Raw genomic sequence first — 22257 nt, 5'->3', positions numbered from 1 at the left:
TTGCTCAACTGTCTTAGGTCTTTTTTGTCGTATCTTCCGTTTTATGATGCACCAAATGCTTTTTACGGGTGAAAGATCTGGACTGTAGGCTGGCCAGTTCAGTACCCGGACCCTTCTTCTACGCAGCCATGATGCTGTAATTGATGCAGTATGTGGTTTGGCATTGTCATGTTGGAAAATGCAAGGTCTTCCCTGAAAGAGACGTCGTCTGGATGGGAGCATATGTTGCTCTAGAACCTGGATATACCTTTCAGCATTGATGGTGTCTTTCCAGATGTGTAAGCTGCCCATGCCACATGCACTAATGCAACCCCATACCATCAGAGATGCAGGCTTCTGAACTGAGCACTGATAACAACTCGGGTCGTCCTTCTCCTCTTTAGTCCGAATGACACGGCGTCCCTGATTTCCATAAAGAACTTCAAATTTTGATTCATCTGACCACAGAACAGTTTTCCACTTTGCCACAGTCCATTTTAAATGAGCCTTGGCCCAGAGAAGACGTCTGCGCTTCTAGATCATGTTTAGATACGGCTTCTTCTTTGAACTATAGAGTTTTAGCTGGCAACGGCGGATGGCACAGTGAATTGTGTTCACAGATAATGTTCTCTGGAAATATTCCTGAGCCCATTTTGTGATTTCCAATACAGAAGCATGCCTGTATGTGATGCTGTGCTGTCTAAGGGCCTGAAGATCACGGGCACCCAGTATGGTTTTCCGGCCTTGACCCTTACGCACAGAGATTCTTCCAGATTCTCTGAATCTTTTGATGATATTATGCACTGTAGATGATGATATGTTCAAACTCTTTGCAGTTTTACATTGTCGAACTCCTTTCTGATATTGTTCCACTATTTGTCGGCACAGAATTAGGGGGATTGGTGATCCTCTTCCCATCTTTACTTCTGAGAGCCGCTGCCACTCCAAGATGCTCTTTTTATACCCAGTCATGTTAATGACCTATTGCCAATTGACCTAATGAGTTGCAATTTGGTCCTCCAGCTGTTCCTTTTTTGTACCTTTAACTTTTCCAGCCTCTTATTGCCCCGTCCCAACTTTTTTGAGATGTGTTGCTGTCATGAAATTTCAAATGAGCCAATATTTGGCATGAAATTTCAAAATGTCTCACTTTCGACATTTGATATGTTGTCTATGTTCTATTGTGAATACAATATCAGTTTTTGAGATTTGTAAATTATTGCATTCCGTTTTTATTTACTGCTGCCTCCGCGACCCGGTCCTGGATAAGCGGAAGAAGACGAGACGAGACGAGACGTTTTTATTTACAATTTGTACTTTGTCCCAACTTTTATGGAATTGGGGTTGTATTAGAAAAGAAGTTTTGCCATAACCTTCTTAGTCCTCAGTACCAATTTGAAGGTCTTTTGTTCATGTTTAATATCTGATCACTATTTAACAATTGTTTGCTGAAGGTGACGTGAATATCAGTGAATAAGAACCGAGATGAAGTCAAGGTTATTATTCACGGATATTCACTGAGCCTAAGGCTTGTGAATTGTTTTCGTATAAATACACAGGTGATTATTTTTTTTTTAAAATCATATTTAAAAATTTATTTCAAAGTTCAAAAGCAGCATGCAAATGTAATAACGGCATGTCACTTATCTAAGCCGACTCACATAAAATAGTCTGTTTTGAAATCAGTAAAATAAATCACAATCCCACCTTACCTTTGAATAGTTTTTGACCAAACTTCGTAGCATTTTTAGTGCTTTTCGGAACAGCATTTCCTTTCATAATTTGTAATTCTTCCTCACTTACGGTGACGAAGCGATCGGACACCATTTTGTCTAGTCGCTCAAGGTGATTATCAAGAAATAGTCCGAATCTCTCAACCAATCAGGACACACGATTTTCTTGAATCATCTCCATATTTATAGCAATAACATTTATTAACTGTTAATATGTGATTAAAAATAGCTATTTCATATTTAAACACATATTATGAAATGTATTTATGTACACACAATGTATTTTTAGTATAAATTATTAAAATTTTCAGAACAACTCTATAAGCTCGTTTGTGTGCCTATGATTGTAGGTTTGTGTGATAACGCAACAGATATAATTTAATCAAATACACTCTCACATCAATACAAAACAGAACAAAAATTACAGCCACTAATAGGATTCTGTGAACATTATACTGCAAGTCATATTAAATCTATAGTCAACTGATTTTCACGTACTGTAGATGTATTTCTCTTATATATTTATTAATGTGTTTATTTTCAATTATTTTTATTCATATCATAGCAAGGGGTTATGCAAACACTAAAAAAATGGTATTGCCTTGGATTTATCCACATCCTTCAGTGATTTATTAGCAAAGTTCATTCTTTCATAACAGAAGATTTTGCAAGGCAGATGAAGAAAGTAGTGATGCACTGAGTAAACCATTGAGGGTTTTTTTTTTTGTGTGTGTGTGTGTATGTGTGTGTGTGTGTGCTTTCAGTCAGCATGTGTGTGCACGCCAGGCTACTCCGGATATGGAAAGAGATGTTCTCCAATCAATGTGTGTAGAAAGGTAAAGAACACACTCTTGGTACAGTTATGACATACACTATCTGTTGTGAATTATTTGCTTTGGTATCTAATATATAAGAAACTTCATTGTATGATTTGTTTAAATGCTTCATATGAATTCTATAGTCATGAATATATTCTTATGAACCTGGTATTCATAATGCACTGATGTGTCACATGACAAGCTTCATTTTTGTGTTATCTTCAAGAGTAAGTAAATATACACAATGTACACAAGTGCATTATTCTTTATATGCATACAGTACGGTTAGTGGTGTAGTGGAGATTTTTAAAGTGGGGGTACGCGATTCGTGACGTCATTGATTTGATATCATGTCAGAAGCGGTAGCCTTTGTTTGGTCGCCTATGTTTGGTATGAATGATTTGCATAAATGTTACGTTCTTTTAACAACACAAGAGGGCACAAGAAGACACTTTTTTTCAGACATTTTTATGTGTGCAATTTTCATTCGTGTTTGTCAGTACAGCCCAACTGTTATGGCGAAAAGCTGCGGTTTATTTTGTCTCCAATAAATATGCCGAAATGGCTAAAGAGGAACAAATTCGCCTTCTCCTTCCGAATGCATCGTCGTAGACAGCACCACTCTGCTGCTGGAACTCAACATAAACCTTGCATAGGTTTAACATGGACTATCAGGCGTGAAGCCAAAATATTGGAAATTATGATACACAAACACCTTTGTTCATGTTCGATTCATGTTCATTTGAGCCGAGCTGCATTCGGAATTCGATATTTTTACTAGCCTACTTACTGCCGTGGCAACAGCTACAGCCAGGGGCGCAGATAGGATTTTTGAACTGGGGGGGACTGAGCTGTCAGCAAATGATTCCATTTTGTCTATATATACATATATATATGTGTGTGTGTGTATATATATATATATATATATATATATATATATATATATATATACACACACTACCGTTCAAAAGAAAAGTTTGGGGTCACTTTGAAATGTCCTTATTTTTGAAAGAAAAGCACTGTTCTTTTCAATGAAGATCACTTTAAACTAATCAGAAATACACTCTATACATTGCTAATGTGGTAAATGACTATTCTAGCTGCAAATGTCTGGTTTTTGGTGCAATATCTCCATAGGTGTATAGAGGCCCATTTCCAGCAACTCTCACTCCAGTGTTCTAATGGTACAATGTGTTTGCTCATTGCCTCAGAAGGCTAATGGATGATTAGAAAACCCTTGTACAATTATGTTAGCACAGCTGAAAACAGTTGAGCTCTTTAGAGAAGCTATAAAACTGACCTTCCTTTGAGCAGATTGAGTTTCTGGAGCATCACATTTGTGGGGTCGATTAAATGTTCAAAATGGCCAGAAAAATGTCTTGACTATATTTTCTATTCATTTTACAACTTATGGTGGTAAATAAAAGTGTGACTTTTCATGGAAAACACAAAATTATCTGGGTGACCCCAAACTTTTGAACGGTAGTGTGTATACATGTTATTTCACCTCCCTCACTGCCATCACCAGGAACTACCTGCAGGCCAGGACAATGATAACATTTTAACATAGCCTATGGAAATCCAAAGTTTACACATTATCATCACGCACAGAAATTGCAAAACTAGTTTTAAAACCTCTAAGTTCCAACTGTTAAACATAGCGAGAGGCTGGGCTACGTGTGTGTGTGTAAAGTGTAAACCAGTGCATCCTGACTTTCTAACTATGCCTGTGTGTTGCGTGAGCGGCAGTCAGTCAACAACTCTTCGCAAAGTTTCCTTATGAAACAATATGCTCGCTGAAATTATGGCAGGGAACGCCAGATTAAACATTAAAACTGCCTTCTGAGCACTGTATCTACAGGCTACCACCGAAAGAAGGAGGCTACCAGAAAGGCATCTCTACTCCGTACGATTTTACTTTCACTACGACATTACTTTGAACAGACTATCAAAAAATTGCAAGGTGATATGATAAAGTAAGGCACAGTTTACTTACAGTCGTTTTTTTTTTTTTGAAAAAACGATGCAATCGTTTTCTGCCTTTTGGCACCCTTCATCATGCCATGTTGGGGTCCTGAACTAGGAGGTGCTGTCCCCGATATGCCTGTCAAACTTGTTATGGGTAACTATAGCAACCAAGCTCGAGCTCGCAACCTGTGCAGTCTGCGCAGTTGCAACTATGTATGTACTGCTGTGCACCTCAATAAACCGAATGGTAATTAGTCTTTTGATTTTTCCGTGAGGTTTGCCTTATGCAAAGAAAGACAGCATAGACGTTTTTTCCTCCCTATAAGTGGGGGGGACCGAACGAGGTGAATTTAAATCTGGGTGGGACGAATCCCCCCCGTCCCCCCTTCTATCTGTGCCCGTGGCTACAGCATGTGTCCAGAAGTTCAAAAAAAGTCATGTCACTCACTCACATCGCATACAAACCAGCAATGGGCTGAAATTTATTATAAAAGGCACCAATCGAATAAATCAAGCATTTAGTCTGGCGCGATTGAGGCACCTGCATATACAAAATACATGACATGCAGCCATTGGGTTAAGCCCTACCATGCACTCCTTCTTAAAGACTTGAGTATTTCTTTAAATTTATTGTCATTTCACATTTTTGGATGTACAACAAAACACTAAGGGCAATTTCATGTAAATGTCAACCTCACCATGCAAAAATAAAGCAACATGTAATACATCAAAACCACTCCCAGAGATCTCACCTAGGCCTGTATTTTACAGATGTGAATAAGTTGAACCAATTTGTCACATTTTGATCACCTAATATGTCACTGTCAGTCTTTCTTTCTTATAATGTAAAACCCAAGCTAAAATCAACTTTGATCATGTACAATTCTATATTATTGCCACAAGCCACAGAAATGTATGCTAAAATCCACAAAACAGCAAAACTATAGCCATCCTAAATATTATTTAAGAACTTTGATAGTTTTAGCTGATATTTAGAGAGTTTTTCAAAGGGTTATGGTGGTTAAATTGCTGATTTTCTAAACATATGCCATGTCTATTTCAGACGCGTCACATCCATAACGGAATCTCGTCGCATCCATAACGCTGACTTTTCCTTCCGAAACTCTGCATGAAATACAAAATATTTTAAACAAAGATTTTTTAATATTCACCTTGGACCCCTCTATCAAATGGATATCTCCATTTCGACATTAGGTTTACAATTTCACAGAGTTTGATAAAAATGTACAGTCACCCAAGAAAAGTGATACTTTTTCTGTCACATCCATAACGCATCTTTTATTGGCATTTTCTGGCATGCCCTAGATGTACTATGGGAATTGTTCTTGTTCTATCACTTCTCCAGTATGGTACAGCCTTAAAATATGCAACACCTGTTTAAATACTGGGAGACAGTAAAACATGCACTGGGTCATTTGTTGCCATTTTGAGTTCAAGTGTCACGTCCATAACGCTGGAATTGCTCACAACAGGAAGGCCACAAAGATTATGAATTTCAAATCATGTATATAATACAGTATGTGGTGAAATTATCCGCGTAAGGATGACCAGGCAGGCGATTATATCAGTTCTGTTGCCCTCTCGGTGCTGCTACCATGAACGCCCGGAAATCGCACACACACAGAGAGAGAGAGAGAGAGTGTGTGACTGGTTATGATTAGTGATGGTGGCTCACTCAAGGCCGCTGGATTTGGTGTCGCTGGTGTCGGAATGCTTTTTCTGAAATAAAAATCGATGTTTTTCTGCCGAGTCTTTCCTGTCGAGTCATTTTCCCCTTGATCTGCCATTCTGTCGAAGCTCTCTAGTTGGTCGAAGCAACATTAAAATGGCGGAGTCAACCGTTTACATAATTCTAATATCTCGGCTGCGTTTAGAATGCATTCTACTTTGCGTCGCTACGTTTTACGTAACGTTCGATTGGGGGGGCATTGATGATGAGCACAAAGGCACGTGTCACTTACTGTAGAGCGTATAAACTCAGGCCATTGAATGACTTTTTTTTTTTTTGAATCTCACCTCGGGAGAAGTGGGTGGACGGCGTACCCCCGCGTACCACGCCCACTACACCCCTGAGTACGGTGCAAAAGTCTTAGGCACATGTAAAGAAATGCTGTAGACCAAAAATGGCTTCAAAAATAATGAAATTAAATGTTTCAATTTGAAAAAAAAAAATACTATAAACAGCAGTGTTGTAGTCGAATCACAAGAAAATATATTCTCCATGGGAGAATTCTCCATGGATGATAAGTGATATGATAACAATATTGCATGCTATCAATAAACCCACTAGAAGGGAATAGAAGACATGTTATTATTCCATGGAAAAAGTGGCCTGTATGTATAATAATTCCCGATATTTCACTCCGATGATGTCTGCTGACTAGACACGTGTTCTCAAAATAGCGAACCGGTTCAAAATTAAAATTCTTTTAATTAACTTGCGTTAGGGTTTTTTTTTTGGTAGATGTATCTATACAATATAAAGAACATTACATGGTGGTGCAAAGATATGGAGTTTATCCTCTCATGTTGAAAATATTTTCATATGTTCACTCACTCATGATGCAGGGCTTTACATTAGCACCCGCCCTCCCGCCAAATGCGGGTAAAATTCGGCTTTGGCGGGTAATAACTTTAGTCCCACTAGCCACTTTGGCGGGTGGTTTATTCTGTGGTATGACAATATATTTTAATTGTAGTTTTCTCTGAAGGCATCTGATATAATAAACGCATTGCAATGTAATATTACGCGCCTACAACTCCCATGAGCACCTGTATAAACATTCTGACAACATGTTAAAATTGTTTAGAACGTTCGTTAACGGCTCGGATAAAATCAATGATACGGTAACCTGCGGTTAATGAACGAAGCAACAAAGTTGCTGACGACTGACAAGCGCACTATGTGGCGGCATATAGCTGGAGTTTCAAACCCTGCTGCTCAGGAAAAAAGGGGCAGAGATGATCAGGGCCGGAGCAGCATTTTAAAATCAAAGAGGTCCGTGATGCGCAAAGCGCACGCCGAAACATTTTTGCCATATTTAAATGAGAAGAGTGAATTACACACCACACAAGAGATCTATTCCTGAAATTACTTTTAATGGTGTTTGAACTGAATGTCATCAGTTTTGAAAAAAAAAAAAATCATGTATGTGGCAAGAGTAAGAATAATTTAAGCTTGTTTAATGGTTTGATCTGGCCCAAGAAATTAGGACAAAAGATACCTTAACCATGTAGCCTATGTAACTAAGATACATTAACAATCTGGCAACCGTTACACCTACACAAAAAAAAAAACATTCTGGGGAAAAAAAAATCAGTATACACCACCATGTTTTAGGCAAAGTTATCCAAGGCAAACATAAGTTGAAACTTTCCACTCTATTGCTTTGGCTTATCGAATGATTTATTTTTAAAATCACAAACAAGGTAGGCTACAACTGCGCTGCTTCGAAAATGTAAATTTAACAGCTTCAGGAAAGTGCACTGATGGTTACCATGGAAACCCCGTGTCTCCTGCACTGTGTTCCTCCGCCGAGTCTCGCGCTCATTCACTTTTGTGTTCTTGGTCTCAGAGCCGTGCGCACCAAACACACACAGAAGACAGAATCAGCATTTAACATTAACAATGCACTTTTTACAGAGATGTTTTAATGTTATTCTTTTTTTTTTATCTAGTTGAATATTTAGTGTATAAATATATTTTCAGCTCTTAAAAATGACCGAGGTCTGGACCGCGGGGGTCTCATAGCTGGCTGGGGCCATGGAGATGAACAAGACGCTAATAGGAAGATAAGACAGTTCAATGACAAATGGAAGTTCGGGCGAGATTGGCTAGTTCATAGCAAAACCGAAAATACCCTGTACTGCGAAGACTGTAGAAAGTCTGGCAAAGACAGGCACCAGTAATTTTAAACTCGAAACTATAAAGGACCACGAAAAGTCAAATGCACACATCGGTACTATAACATCAAAACCGGCGAAGACGGCTGGTTCACTACCGGACAGCATTGCTTTCAGTCCCTGGCTATCATGAAGTCGGCTGAGCTGGAGAGGATGGAGCTGCTGTTTAGAAATGTTCACGCGATTGGAAAGAAGTTGATCTCGCCCCAGCTATCAACTTATGGCCTGCTGGAAGCCTCAGGTCACAAAGACCATTTTTCATGGACCATTCAGACTCATCTGATGATGAATGCCATGAGGATATTTAATGTCTCTCTCTACACATGTTCACACACTATTAATAGATCATACATAATAATACTTAGGGGCGGCACGGTGGTGTAGTGGTTAGCGCTGTCACCTCACAGAAAGAAGGTCCTGGGTTCGAGCCCCGTGGCCGGCGAGGGCCTTTCTGTGTGGAGTTTGCATGTTCTCCCCGTGTCCGCGTAGGTTTCCTCCGGGTGCTCCGGTTTCCCCCACAGTCCAAAGACATGCGGGTTAGGTTAACTGGTGACTCTAAATTGACCGTAGGTGTGAATGTGAGTGTGAATGGTTGTCTGTGTCTATGTGTCAGCCCTGTGATGACCTGGCGACTTGTCCAGGGTGTACCCCGCCTTTCGCCCGTAGTCTGCTGGGATAGGCTCCAGTTTGCCTGCGACCCTGTAGAAGGATAAAGCGGCTACAGATAATGAGATGAATGAGATGAGATAATAATCCTTGATAATACACATAATACTTGCATATCAAAACATCAAATGTTTTTCAATGATAAATGCTTTGAATTGGACTTTTAATATTAGAATCAGTTCAGTTGTACTGAATGTTATTTTTCATATTATACAATATTTCATATTGTAAGGGGCTTGAATTTGAGTTCAATAAACAGAATACTCTGTTTATATTTTTGTCTGAACTGGTTGCATGTTTTCATATAGGGAGCTACCTTAACAGCACTGAATACTTGAGTGCTACTGTAGAGATACATTATACGCTGCAATTCATAATTAAATCTAGATCTTCTGAACTTTAACGTATCATGCTGAAGAAAAAACTGCGATTTCCTGGCAACAAAATTGTGGTTAGTGAAAAGGCTGAATGGCTAGTGACTCGGGAAAACCACTAGCCACAGTGGCCGGTGAGCAAAAAAGTTAATGTAAAGCCCTGTCGTGATGTATACATTCACCACTCGAAGATAAACTTCATATCTTTGCGCAACCGTGTAACATCCTAATGTGTGTGTGAATATCTAAAACCTGCCATTTGCTGATGTCTTAAACCAGATATTAGCATAATTCGTTATTTGTGGGTTTGCAACATGACTGAGTTTGTTCACCTGATACTTATCAGAAAAATGGAGGCTGCTACCGATATGCTAAGTGTATGATGACAGGCCCAGGAGAGAGGAACTGCACTTGCCCAAAAAATCACATTGGAGACGGGATAAACTGCAAAGACAAACTCATGCAGGTGAGCACACTTGAGCTTTGGAATTTCTCTCATACTGTCCAATATACTTATAGGCCATGTTATTATGTACACCAGGACTTTATTTACAGTTATTGACCATTTTATCATGATAGGTCTACAGGTATTCACATTTAACACCTATTACACCATTATATGCCTGTTGGATAGCAACAGATATCCAATAGACATACAGTGGATATAAGAAGTGTACACACCCCGTCAAAATGATCGTTTTTCTGATGAAAAAAAATGAGACCACGATAAATAATTTCAAAACTTTTCCCACCTTTAATGTGACCTATAACCTGGACAGTTCAATTGAAAAACAAACAAATCTGTTAGGGGGAAAAACATAAAAAAAAAAAAAAAAACATACAATAAGCTGGTTGCATAAGTGTGCACACCCTTAAACTAATACTTTGTTGAAGCACCTTTTGATTTAATTACAGCATTCAGTCTTTTTGGGTCGGAGTCTATCAGCCTGCCACATCTAGACTTGGCAATATTTGCCCACTCTTCCTTGCAAAAGCGCTCCAAATCTGTCAGATTGCGAGGGCATCTCTTGTGCACAGCTCTCTTCAGGTCACCCCACAGATTTTCAGTTGGATTTAAGGTCTGGGCTCTGGCTGGGCCGTTCCAAAACTTTTTTGGGGTCATTGTCATGCTGAAAGATGAAATTCGTCTTCATCTTCATCTTTCTAGCAGGCACCTGAAGGTTTTGGGCCAAAATTGACTGGTATTTAGAACTGTTCATAATTCCCTCCACCTTGACTAAAGCCCCTGTTCCAGCTGAAGAAAAACAACCCCAAAACATGATGCTGCCACCACCATGCTTCACCATAGGTATGGTGTTTTTTTTGGTGATGCGCAGTGTTGTTTTTGCATCAAACAAACATTTTGGAATCATGGCCAAAAAGTTCAACCTTGGTTTCATCAGACCATAACACATTTTCCCACATGCTTTTGGGAGAGTTGATGTATCTTTTTTTGCAAAATTTAGCCAGGCCTGGATGTTTTTCTTTGACCCGACCTCATAGTCCAGACATGTGGAGAATACGGGAGATTGTCTTCACATGCAGTACACAACCAGTACTTGCCAGAAATTCCCGCAGCTCCTTCAGTGTTGCTGTAGGCCTCTTGGCAGCCTCTCTGACCAGTTTTTGTCTTGTCTTTGTATCAATTCTGGAGGGACGTCCAGTTCTCGGTAATGTCACTGTCCCATATTTTCTCCACTTTTTGATGACTGTCTTCACTGTGCTCCATGGTATATCTAATGCCGTGGAAATGTTTTTGTACCCTTCTCCTGACTGATACTGTTCAACAATGAGATCCCTTTGATGCTTTGTAAGCTCTCTGTGAACCCTGGCTTTTGCTGGAGGATGCAACTGAGTAAATGTCTGAACTTTATTTGGGGTTAATCAGAGTCATTTTAATTGATGGCAGGTGTGAACCCAAAAAGACTGAATGCTGTAATTAAATCAAAAGGTGCTTCAACAAAGTATTAGTTTAAGGGTGTGCACACTTATGCAACCAGCTTATTGTAGGTTTTTTATTTTTTATGTTTTTCCCCCTAACAGGTTTGTTTGTTTTTCAATTGAATTGTACAGGTTATAGGTCACATTAAAGGTGGGAAAAGTTTTGAAATTATTTATCGTGGTCTAATTTTTTTTTTTTTACATCAGAAAAATCGATCATTTTAACCGGGGTGTACACTTTTTATATCCACTGTACCACAAATTATTATTACATACTGTATCCATGTACACTGTGTACATACTGTATACTGTCAGTGAACCCAATAAAATGGCAAATGAAATGTATGATGTATCATCTAGAGGCACCTGATAAAGTTACCATTGTGGTACGTGTCGTATATTTTGTTGCTTAATTTAAATCTGTCACATTTTGACTTCAGGAGATTCAAAAGAGAGGTCTGGATAACTTCTACTCCTGTTTGCATGTAAGTCTGTGTATATTTGCAGTACTGTGTAAAAGTCTAGACAAATGCAAAGAAATGTTGTAAAGCAAAGACACCTTCAATAATAATGAAATTAAATGTTTTTTTATATAAAAACACTATAAAGTGCAGTAAACAGTAATAAACTAAACAAAGTCGACGTTGAATGTGACAACAAAATATTTGTTTCGTATAATTTCTACCGTGTTGTAGGGAAATTAGCTGGTAAGTTTTACTGAGCATCTTGGAGAGCTGTGTGCATGGGTTTGGGTTTTTTTTATTTTTCATCTGAAAAGTGATCTTTTCTGCAATATGTTGCTTTCTTTGCTAAAAAAATGAACATTTCATTTTTTGTTGGAAAAATAATGTTTGGACATAAAATGTTTCTGTACTGACTCAGTAACGCAGAAGTTATAAAATAAACATGTATAACAAAAGTTATACTCTAAGGAGAAAAAAAAACAATATTGAGCTGTAACATATACAGTTAGGTCCAGATATATTTGGACACTGACACAAATTTTGTTTTTTTACCTGTTTACTGAAACATATTCAAGTTATAGTTATATAATGGACATGGACATAAAGTCCAGACTTTCAGCTTTCATTTGAGGGTATCCACATTAAAATTGGATGAAGGGTTTAGGAGTTTCAGCTCCTTAACATGTGCCACCCTGTTTTTAAAGGGACCAAAAGTAATTGGACAATTGACTCAAAGGCTATTTCATGGGCAGGTGTGGGAAATTCCTTCATTATGTCATTCTCAATTAAGCAGATAAAAGGCCTGGAGTTGATTTGAGGTGTGGTGCTTGCATTTGGAAGATTTTGCTGTGAAGAAAACATGTGGTCAAAGAAGCTCTCCATGTAGGTGAAACAAGCCATCCTTAAGCTGCGAAAACAGAAAAAAACCATCTGAGAAATTGCTCCAATATTAGGCGTGGCAAAATCTACAGTTTGGTACATCCTGAGAAAGAAAGAAAGAAAGAAAGAAAGAAAGAAAGAAAGAAAGAAAGAAAGAACTCATCAATGCAAAAAGACCTGGACACTCACAGAAGACAGCAGTGGTGGATGATCGCAGAATAATTTCCATGGTGAAGAGAAACCCCTTCACAACAGCCAACCAAGTGAACAACACTCTCCAGGAGGTAGGCGTATCAATATCCAAATCTACCATAAAGAGAAGACTGCATGAAAGTAAATACAGAGGGTTCACTGCATGGTGCAAGCCACTCATAAGCCTCAAGAATAAAAAGGCTAGATTGGACTTTGCTAAAAAACATCTAAAAAAGCCAGCACAGTTCTGGAAGAACATTCTTTGGACAGATGAAACCAAGATCAACCTCTACCAGAATGATGGAAAGAAAAAAGTATGGCGAAGGCATGGTACAGCTCATGATCCAAAGCATACCACGTCATCTGTAAAACATGGTGGAGGCAGTGTGATGGCTTGGGCATGCATGGCTGCCAGTGGCACTGGGTCACTAGTGTTTATTGACGATGTGACACAGGACAGAAGCAGCCGGATGAATTCTGAGGTATTCAGAGACATACTGTGTGCTCAAATCCAGCCAAACTGATTGGTTGGCATTTCATAATACAGATGGACAATGACCCAAAACATAAAGCCAAAGCAACCCAGGAGTTTATTAAAGCAAAGAAGTGGAATATTCTTGAATGGCCAAGTCAGTCACCTGATCTCAACCCAGTTGAGCATGCATTTCACTTGTTAAAGACTAAACTTCAGACAGAAAGGCCCACAAACAAACAGCAACTGAAAACCGCTGCAGTAAAGGCCTGGCAGAGCATTAAAAAGGAGGAAACACAGCGTCTGGTGATGTCCATGAGTTCAAGACTTCAGGCAGTCATTGCCAACAAAGGGTTTTCAACCAAGTATTAGAAATGAACATTTTATTTACAATTATTTAATTTGTCCAATTACTTTTGAGCCCCTGAAATGAAGGGATTGTGTTTTTAAAAAAATGCTTTAGTTCCTCACATTTTTATGCAATCATTTTGTTCAACCCACTGAATTAAAGCTGAAAGTCTGAACTTCAACTGCATCTGAATTGTTTTGTTCACAATTCATTGTGGTAATGTACAGAACCAAAATTAGAAAAATGTTGCCTCTGTCCAAATATTTATGGACCTAACTGTATTCATGATAGTTAGTGAGCTGCCATGTGACATAAAACACATTTCTATATCTATATATTTTTTGATGTTATTTCCAGAGAGCTGATATCTATTACCTTCAAACCCGAGGTCCATACACTGTGTTTGTTCCTATTAATGATGCATTTCACAAACTGGAGGTAAGTGCAATTGTTTGATTAAGCTTGTCCAGATTGATTTACTATAGAAGCCTATTTCATCCACATCCAAAAAAGAAACTACCTGGATACGATACTAATTCACAATTGTGAAAAAACTAGTCATAATTTTAAAGTACGAAGTCATACTGTAATTAAGAGAGAAAAAGCCATCATTTAAGTTTAAGTCATAAGTTTGAGATAGTGTGGTATGGTGGTATGGTGGAATGTAAGTTTCGCTTGCTCGTTGGGGATACACTAGGGATAGATTAGGGATAAAATTAGCTCATACTGTACTATATCCATTTACTAGATCAAAATATTATTCCCGAACACCCCACCCAAAGAGGATGGACCCCCTCTTGAACCGCTTCATCAATCCTGTTTCTTTGTTTACTCTCATATGTCCTCTCCTTTTGTCCTTTTATAGAATCAACAGGTGGTAAATAAATGGCTAAATGCTGCCATCCTGCTGTACCACATAGTGCCATGCCGGATCCTCCTTCCAGAAGATCTGCAGCAACCTCGCAACCTCACCACGCTCAGTGGTGAAATCATCACCCTTTCGTATTCAGAGGTAACCAGTCTGACCACAGCATAAAGGCTTATATAAGTCAAAATCTGAGATGTAAACCTGACTTTTGTCCCCAGGGTACGATACAAATCAATAACAATGCCAAAGTGTTGTACAGCGATCAAGAAAGTAGTAACGGGATTTTCCACGAAATTGACACTGTTCTGATTCCATCCAGTTATCAGGCGGTGGAAAAGACTGGCCAAGCAAATGTAAGTTGTGTTTTGTTTTCTTTTTACCATTTAACTGTTCCTTCCAGTTGAGTGATATGTATATCATTAAAGTGACACAGGTTGATGTATTAAAGCTAGACTGCCTTTCAGATTTTTCAAGTGTAGGTCATAAAAAAATGAATTTTTCCCAACACCCAGTATTTTTGTTTAGTGGACTGAAAGCTACTGAATTCAAATCACAGACTTCCAATTTTATTCTTTTTTTTAATAGAACAATTATTGAATGTATGGCCACGTGGCCCTAAATTCTCCACTATTTTTTCCTGCTTCACCATTATAGACTTCAGTGGACTTCAGTGGTGACTATGATATTGAATTTACACTTTGTTGAATTAATTCAATATCATAGTCGCCACTGAAGTCCACTCGATCCTTGTGTACCATCAATGGATCGGTCACTCGTCAAACAGTCCGCCAAAATCCGAGTAGGAAATGGCCGCAACAGCCTCCGGGGAATGGCTGAGCGTAGCTGTCAGTCAAACACAAGTTACCCAATGGGAATGCATTCCTGGACAGCCCACCCACACGTGAAGTTTGTGCCAAAACTGTGTGGGTGCAATCAGTTAATTATTGAAATTAAGTGATCAATCTCATTAAATCAGTCTCATTAAATTTTGAAGGTCAATAATTAAAATGAGGGGCGGCACGGTGGTGTAGTGGTTAGCACTGTCGCCTCACAGCAAGAAGGTCCTGGGTTCGAGCCCCGGGGCCGGCGAGGGCCTTTCTGTGCGGAGTTTGCATGTTCTCCCCGTGTCCGCGTGGGTTTCCTCCGGGTGCTCCGGTTTCCCCCACATTCCAAAGACATGCAGGTTAGGTTAACTGGTGACTCTAAATTGACCGTAGGTGTGAATGTGAGTGTGAATGGTTGTCTGTGTCTATGTGTCAGCCCTGTGATGACCTGGCGACTTGTCCAGGGTGTAGCCCGCCTTTCGCCCATAGTCAGCTGGGATAGGCTCCAGCTTGCCTGCGACCCTGTAGAAGGATAAAGCGGCTAGAGATAATGAGATGAGATGAGATAATTAAAATGAATCAATCCCATTGAATCGTTTACTTTGACTCATTTGAATTGAATCATACCATAAAATCAGTCTCATTTGAAGTGAATCATTCAGTGAATCATTTAGTGAATCGTTCAATGAATCATTTAGTGAATCGTTCAATGAATCGTTTAGTGAATCGTTCAATTAATCGTTTAGTGAATCATTTAGTGAATCGTTCAATGAATCATTTAGTGAATCATACCATTAATCCTGGATAAATTACCAAACAGCTAGATTATGGTATATTTCCAAATTATTACGATCACTTACCATATTACATAACTTATATGCACCCTTTTGAATTCTTTGAGAAGATTGGGGACTTCAGATATTGTTCACACAAACAGTTTGTTTAATAAATGAATTTATTATACAAAGATAAAAATAATAAATCAATATATACAAGCAGTGAGGTGTGTGTGTGTGTGTGTGTGTGTGTGTGTGTGTGTGGCCTAGCTTGTTGCTAGCTAAAACAAAGGAATGTTATCTAAGTAGAACAAAGGATTAGCTCTGTTGCTAATGTGTGCTTGTGTGTGTGTGTATGTGGGAAGGACTTGACCATGTGTTTAGCCTCGTGTAGCTAACTACACGTGGTGGAGGCCTAGATTAGCCTTGTGTTGCTAGTGTGTTTGTGAAAGGCCCTATGGCCTAGCTAAAGTGTGTTTGTTAGGCCTGGTGAGGCCTACTGAGCACGTGTTGCTAAAGACAAAGGAAAGCTGTCTAAAGTGTATCAGGCCTGGTCAGGCCTGTTGAGCACGTGTTTTCTCAGTAACAAAAAGATTCCACACTCATAACATTACCAAATTCACTGAAACCTTGATAAGGTCAAAATGTATGATAAGGAAATTAGTGTTAGTCAGAGAGGAGCATGCACAACCTATTAAACAAACAATTGAGAGAACATAGAACCAAAATAAATCAACACGCTGTGTGTCTAACAGTGTAATGAATAAATCTGGGTTTAAATTCACACTTTCAAATAAAAGCAAATTCCTAAGACTATCTTAATTATGCCCAAATGCCAAAATCTTACTTAATCCTGCCTTTAGCAAGATATGAAGAACTATTCGCCGGTGTAGTTTCGGGCCTCGCCGTGGGAGCACGTGAGCCGCTCGTGATGGAGGCGTAGAAAACTTTCGGGTCCAGCGGAGCACTTGGGTGGGTCCCGTGGAAAGCAGAGGATTCTTGGTCCAAACCTCAGCATTCGTGAGGAAAAGTCTCTGATCAGAATAAGATGCACAGCGCTTTTGAGTTAAAAAGGATTAAATCGCTTCTTAACTTTTAACTGCCTGGGCTGCAGTCGTGACGTCACTTCTAATACAAGTAAACCGGTTGTAACTCAGGTTGAGTTTAAAGATCGTGCGACTCTAGAGTTTACCTTTGCCAAGGGTAAGAAAGAAAATCGCGCTGAGTGATGGATCTTGCAAGAAAGAAGACGTCTTTTTGGTGGAGAACATCTCTTTTGTGCGTCTAGACTCGTTGAAATCCGGACGCGAGAGACAAAATAGTGGAGCTTCCGCTTGGACTTATGCGCGCATGGCGGACTGACGTAGATGATCCCGCCCACGCGTGACGTAGGTCACGCAGAAGTTGCCTGGGAATTGTAGTTCTGACACAAGATGGCGGCATGATACCTACAACTGCAAGCAAAAAGTCAGGGAGCGCAAACGAGAAAGCTGGAATCGCAACCAAAATAAATTACGTCAAACAAAACTGAGAAAGACGCGGAACAAAAATCAAAGGTTTCTGAAGAGTAATAGACTGATATTTTGCACGATTACATAAATAATTTGTTTGCCAGTCTAAAAAAATTGACTTTTTTTTCTTTTTTTGTATTTTGATTTGTCGTTTTTGTTTGATATTTCAAAAGTATTGTATGAACATTTTGGCACAAAATTGATTCCATACACCGTGACCCAATTGAAGATACTATGTCATGCATCACGTGGTGGACTTTCCTCATTCGCACAAGGCATTGTGGGAAACAAATTTGAAACAGGAGAAAAAAATGGAGGACATGAGTGTGTGAATGAAAGGTGAAAGACCGGCTACAGTAACGGAAAGCGAGAAGAAAAGATGTTATATGCGAAGGAAAGGAAATGCAGGACCAAACTAATAAATATCGGCGCTCAGCGAGCACCTCGGTGTGATCAGCTGTTCGTTTAGTAACAGAATGATGGAACTGTCAGTGCACGCTCAAAGGTAAACCTGTAGATGGCAGTAATGCAACACTGTGGATGTCAGCTGCTGTAAAACCCAAAAGAAGAAGAAGTTAAACTTGCGCATGCACACACGGACTTCCTCTGTCTGCTTGACTGCGCGAAGCGAGCGATTTCATGCACATTATTTGCTTTAATCCCCTCAAATTAAATAACTTCCCAGCCACAGAACGGCCTGATATTTTGTGAGATATTACAGAAATAAACATACAGTGGTGCTTGAAAGTTTGTGAACCCTTTAGAATTTTCTATATTTCTGCATAAATATGACCTAAAACATCATCGGATTTTCACACAAGTCCTAAAAGTAGATAAAGAGAACCCAGTTAAACAAATGAGACAAAAATATTATACTTGGTCATTGATTTATTGAGGAAAATGATCCAATATTACATATCTGTGAGTGGCAGAAGTATGTGAACCTTTGCTTTTACTATCGGGTGTGACCCCCTTGTGCAGCAATAACTGCAACTAAACATTTCTGGTAACTGTTGATCAGTCCTGCACACCGGCTTGGAGGAATTTTAGCCCGTTCCTCCGTACAGAACAGCTTCAACTCTGGGATGTTGGTGGGTTTCCTCACATGAACTGCTCGCTTCAGGTCTTTCCACAACATTTTGATTGGATTAAGGTCAGGACTTTGACTTGGCCATTCCAAAACATTAACTTTATTCTTCTTTAACCATTCTTTGGTAGAACGACTTGTGTGCTTAGGGTCGTTGTCTTGCTGCATGACCCACCTTCTCTTGAGATTCAGTTCATGGACAGATGTCCTGACATTTTCCTTTAGAATTTGCGGGTATAATTCAGAATTCATTGTTCCATCAATGATGGCAAGCCGTCCTGGCCCAGATGCAGCAAAACAGGCCCAAACCATGATACTACCACCACCATGTTTCACAGATGGGACAAGGTTCTTATGCTGGAATGCAGTGTTTTCCTTTCTCCAAACATAACGCTTCTTATTTAAACCAAAATGTTCTATTTTGGTCTCATCCGTCCACAAAACATTTTTCCAATAGCCTTCTGGCTTGTCCATGTGATCTTTAGCAAACTACAAATGAGCAGCAATGTTCTTTTTGGAGAGCAGTGGCTTTCTCCTTGCAACCCTGCCATGCACACCATTGTTGTTCAGTGTTCTCCTGATGGTGGACTCATGATCATTAACATCAGCCAATGTGAGAGAGGCCTTCAGTTGTTTAGAAGTTACCCTGGGATCCTTTGTGACCTCGCAGACTATAACACGCCTTGCTCTTGGAGTGATCTTTGTTGGTCGACCACTCCTGGGGAGGGTAACAATGGACTTGAATTTCCTCCATTTGCACACAGTCTGTCTGACTGTGGATTGGTGGAGTCCAAACTCTTTAGAGATGGTTTTGTAACCTTTTCCAGCCTGATGAGCATCAACAACACTTTTTCTGAGGTCCTCAGAAATCTCCTTTGTTCGTGCCATGATACACTTCCACAAACATGTGTTGTGAAGATCAGACTTTGATAGATCCCTGTTCTTTAAATAAAACAGGGTGCCCACTCACACCTGATTGTCATCCCATTGATTGAAAACACCTGACTCTAATTTCACCTTCAAATTAACTGCTCATCCTAGAGGTTCACATACTTTTGCCACTCACAGATATGTAATATTGGATCATTTTCCTCAATAAATAAATGACCAAGTATAATATTTTTGTCTCATTTGTTTAACTGGGTTCTCTTTATCTACTTTTAGGACTTGTATGAAAATCTGATGATGTTTTAGGTCATATTTATGCAGAAATATAGAAAATTCTAAAGGGTTCACAAACTTTCAAGCACCCCTGTATATCACAATGACCAAATTTCAGAGGGAACTAAATTTCACCGATTTTATCAAATCGAAAGGCCATCTAGCTTTAAAAAGGTGAATAGTACCCTGTGGAGCTAACCCTTTGGTACTTGAATCACACGCTGTATTGCCCGCTGCCTCATGCCCGTGAAGGAGAATGAACTAGAAAAACACCGCATGCTAATGTTTACATTTAGGTACAGAAGCGGCTGAAGTTTATCCTCATTATAATATTATTATGAGCGAGATCACAACAAATATTTTCACTCTCTTTTCTGGCACGTTTTGTCTTTGATAATGTCAGATACTTCCTTAAAATCATTCATGATTTTTTTAAAAACTCTGATAAAGAGTGTGCAAAGTATGTGCGAATTCCATGAAAAGATATTAATTGGCTTTTTCATGACCCCAGTGTTTTCTTTTGAGTAGGGCCTAGGTTATACCTTGCTGTCTAGCCTTAAATCCTCATCTCATCTCATTATCTCTAGCCGCTTTATCCTGTTCTACAGGGTCGCAGGCAAGCTGGAGCCTATCCCAGCTGACTACGGGCGAAAGGCGGGGTACACCCTGGACAAGTCGCCAGGTCATCACAGGGCTGACACATAGACACAGACAACCATTCACACTCACATTCACACCTACGGTCAATTTAGAGTCACCAGTTAACCTAACCTGCATGTCTTTGGACTGTGGGGGAAACCGGAGCACCCAGAGGAAACCCATGCGGACACGGGGAGAACATGCAAACTCCGAATAGAAAGGCCCTCGCCGGCTACGGGGCTCGAACCCGGACCTTCTTGCTGTGAGGCGACAGCGCTAACCACTACACCACCGTGCCGCCCGCCTTAAATCCTATGAAAATCTAATGTTATAGGTTCATATTTGTAGCCCTTGAGATGTTTTTGTGATTTTATTTGTGCTTATTTCCTCATCTTGGCTTAATTTTTTTTTTGTAAAAGCTGTATTATTCATGTTTTTTGTCCACCCTGCTTGTTGTACATATATCGGATATTATAGCAATAAATTAATCTAATCTAATCTAGGGTTAGGGCGGCACGGTGGTGTAGTGGTTAGCGCTGTCGCCTCACAGCAAGAAGGTCCGGGTTCGAGCCCCGTGGCCGGCGAGGGCCTTTCTGTGTGGAGTTTGCATGTTCTCCCCGTGTCCGCGTGGGTTTCCTCCGGGTGCTCCGGTTTCCCCCACAGTCCAAAGACATGCAGGTTAGGTTAACTGGTGACTCTAAATTGACCGTAGGTGTGAATGTGAGTGTGAATGGTTGTCTGTGTCTATGTGTCAGCCCTGTGATGACCTGGCAACTTGTCCAGGGTGTACCCCGCCTTTCGCCCGTAGTCAGCTGGGATAGGCTCCAGCTTGCCTGCGACCCTGTAGAAGGATAAAGCGGCTAGAGAGAATGAGATGAGAATGAGATAATCTAGGGTTTTTTGTTGTTGTTGTTGTTGTTGTTGTTGTTTTTGCATCCACAAAGCTGAAGCTGATGCATCAGTTACACTCAAGTCACTGCATGTTTTGGTGTTGTTGGACTGTTTCCATGCCGTGTGCTCAACTCTGTGCTTTTGTTTCTCCTCAGCTTTGATGAACTTTGGCATTCCCGTCCCAGAATATAGTTTTTAGTACTACTTTACAGATTAAATCACCTAACAGCACTAAAATGTTTATATTCATATTGTTTCGATCAGTAAATAACCTTAGCTTTATGTCATCTTCCTTTCCCGACAGTCTGCCCTCCAGGACGTAGCAAATCAACATGGGTTCAAGACTTTCTACAAACTGTTGGAAGTGTGTACATACATTTCTCCTTTTGTTGTTTATCTTGTTACACTTGCAGCTATTATCATCTCTGACATATGTATTCGTCATCTAAGTAAAATGTTTTAAATTTAAAAAAAAAAGGGTTTCAGTAAAACCTTTGTGACTTGGCTTGTTGTAGGATACAGAGGTGATAAAGAAAATACAGGAACCTCTCCACCATCCCATCACTCTGTTCCTGCCGACAGACTCCACCATGGCGGCTTTACCTCAAGCACAAAAGGACTTCCTGTACGCCCTGCATAACCGAGCTCAGCTGGTGGAGTATCTTGAGTACCACATTGTCCGAGACAAAAAGGTGAGACAGTGTCATTTCTGTGCTGCCCAGGTCTCAAATAATTTCCTAT

At 39.8% G+C, this 22257-nt stretch overlaps 1 protein-coding gene across 3 annotated transcripts in view; it reads left to right on the top strand.

The window, feature by feature from the left end:
• stab2 (stabilin 2) overlaps positions 1–22257 on the top strand; it is a 129022-nt gene that overhangs the window by 74669 nt on the left and 32096 nt on the right. For all 3 annotated transcript variants that reach the window (XM_060903329.1, XM_060903328.1, XM_060903330.1), the window contains 8 exons: positions 2477–2548; positions 9809–9928; positions 11844–11888; positions 14117–14197; positions 14625–14771; positions 14846–14980; positions 21821–21880; positions 22032–22208. In XM_060903329.1, the coding sequence (XP_060759312.1) occupies positions 2477–2548; positions 9809–9928; positions 11844–11888; positions 14117–14197; positions 14625–14771; positions 14846–14980; positions 21821–21880; positions 22032–22208 (837 nt within the window). The remainder of the gene's footprint in view (positions 1–2476; positions 2549–9808; positions 9929–11843; positions 11889–14116; positions 14198–14624; positions 14772–14845; positions 14981–21820; positions 21881–22031; positions 22209–22257) is intronic.

Source organism: Neoarius graeffei, chromosome 21 (assembly GCF_027579695.1).
Source record: "Neoarius graeffei isolate fNeoGra1 chromosome 21, fNeoGra1.pri, whole genome shotgun sequence".
Lineage (NCBI taxonomy): Eukaryota > Metazoa > Chordata > Actinopteri > Siluriformes > Ariidae > Neoarius > Neoarius graeffei.
The sequence above is the reverse complement of the archived record's forward strand: the minus strand, read 5'-3'. Positions and strand labels throughout refer to the sequence as shown.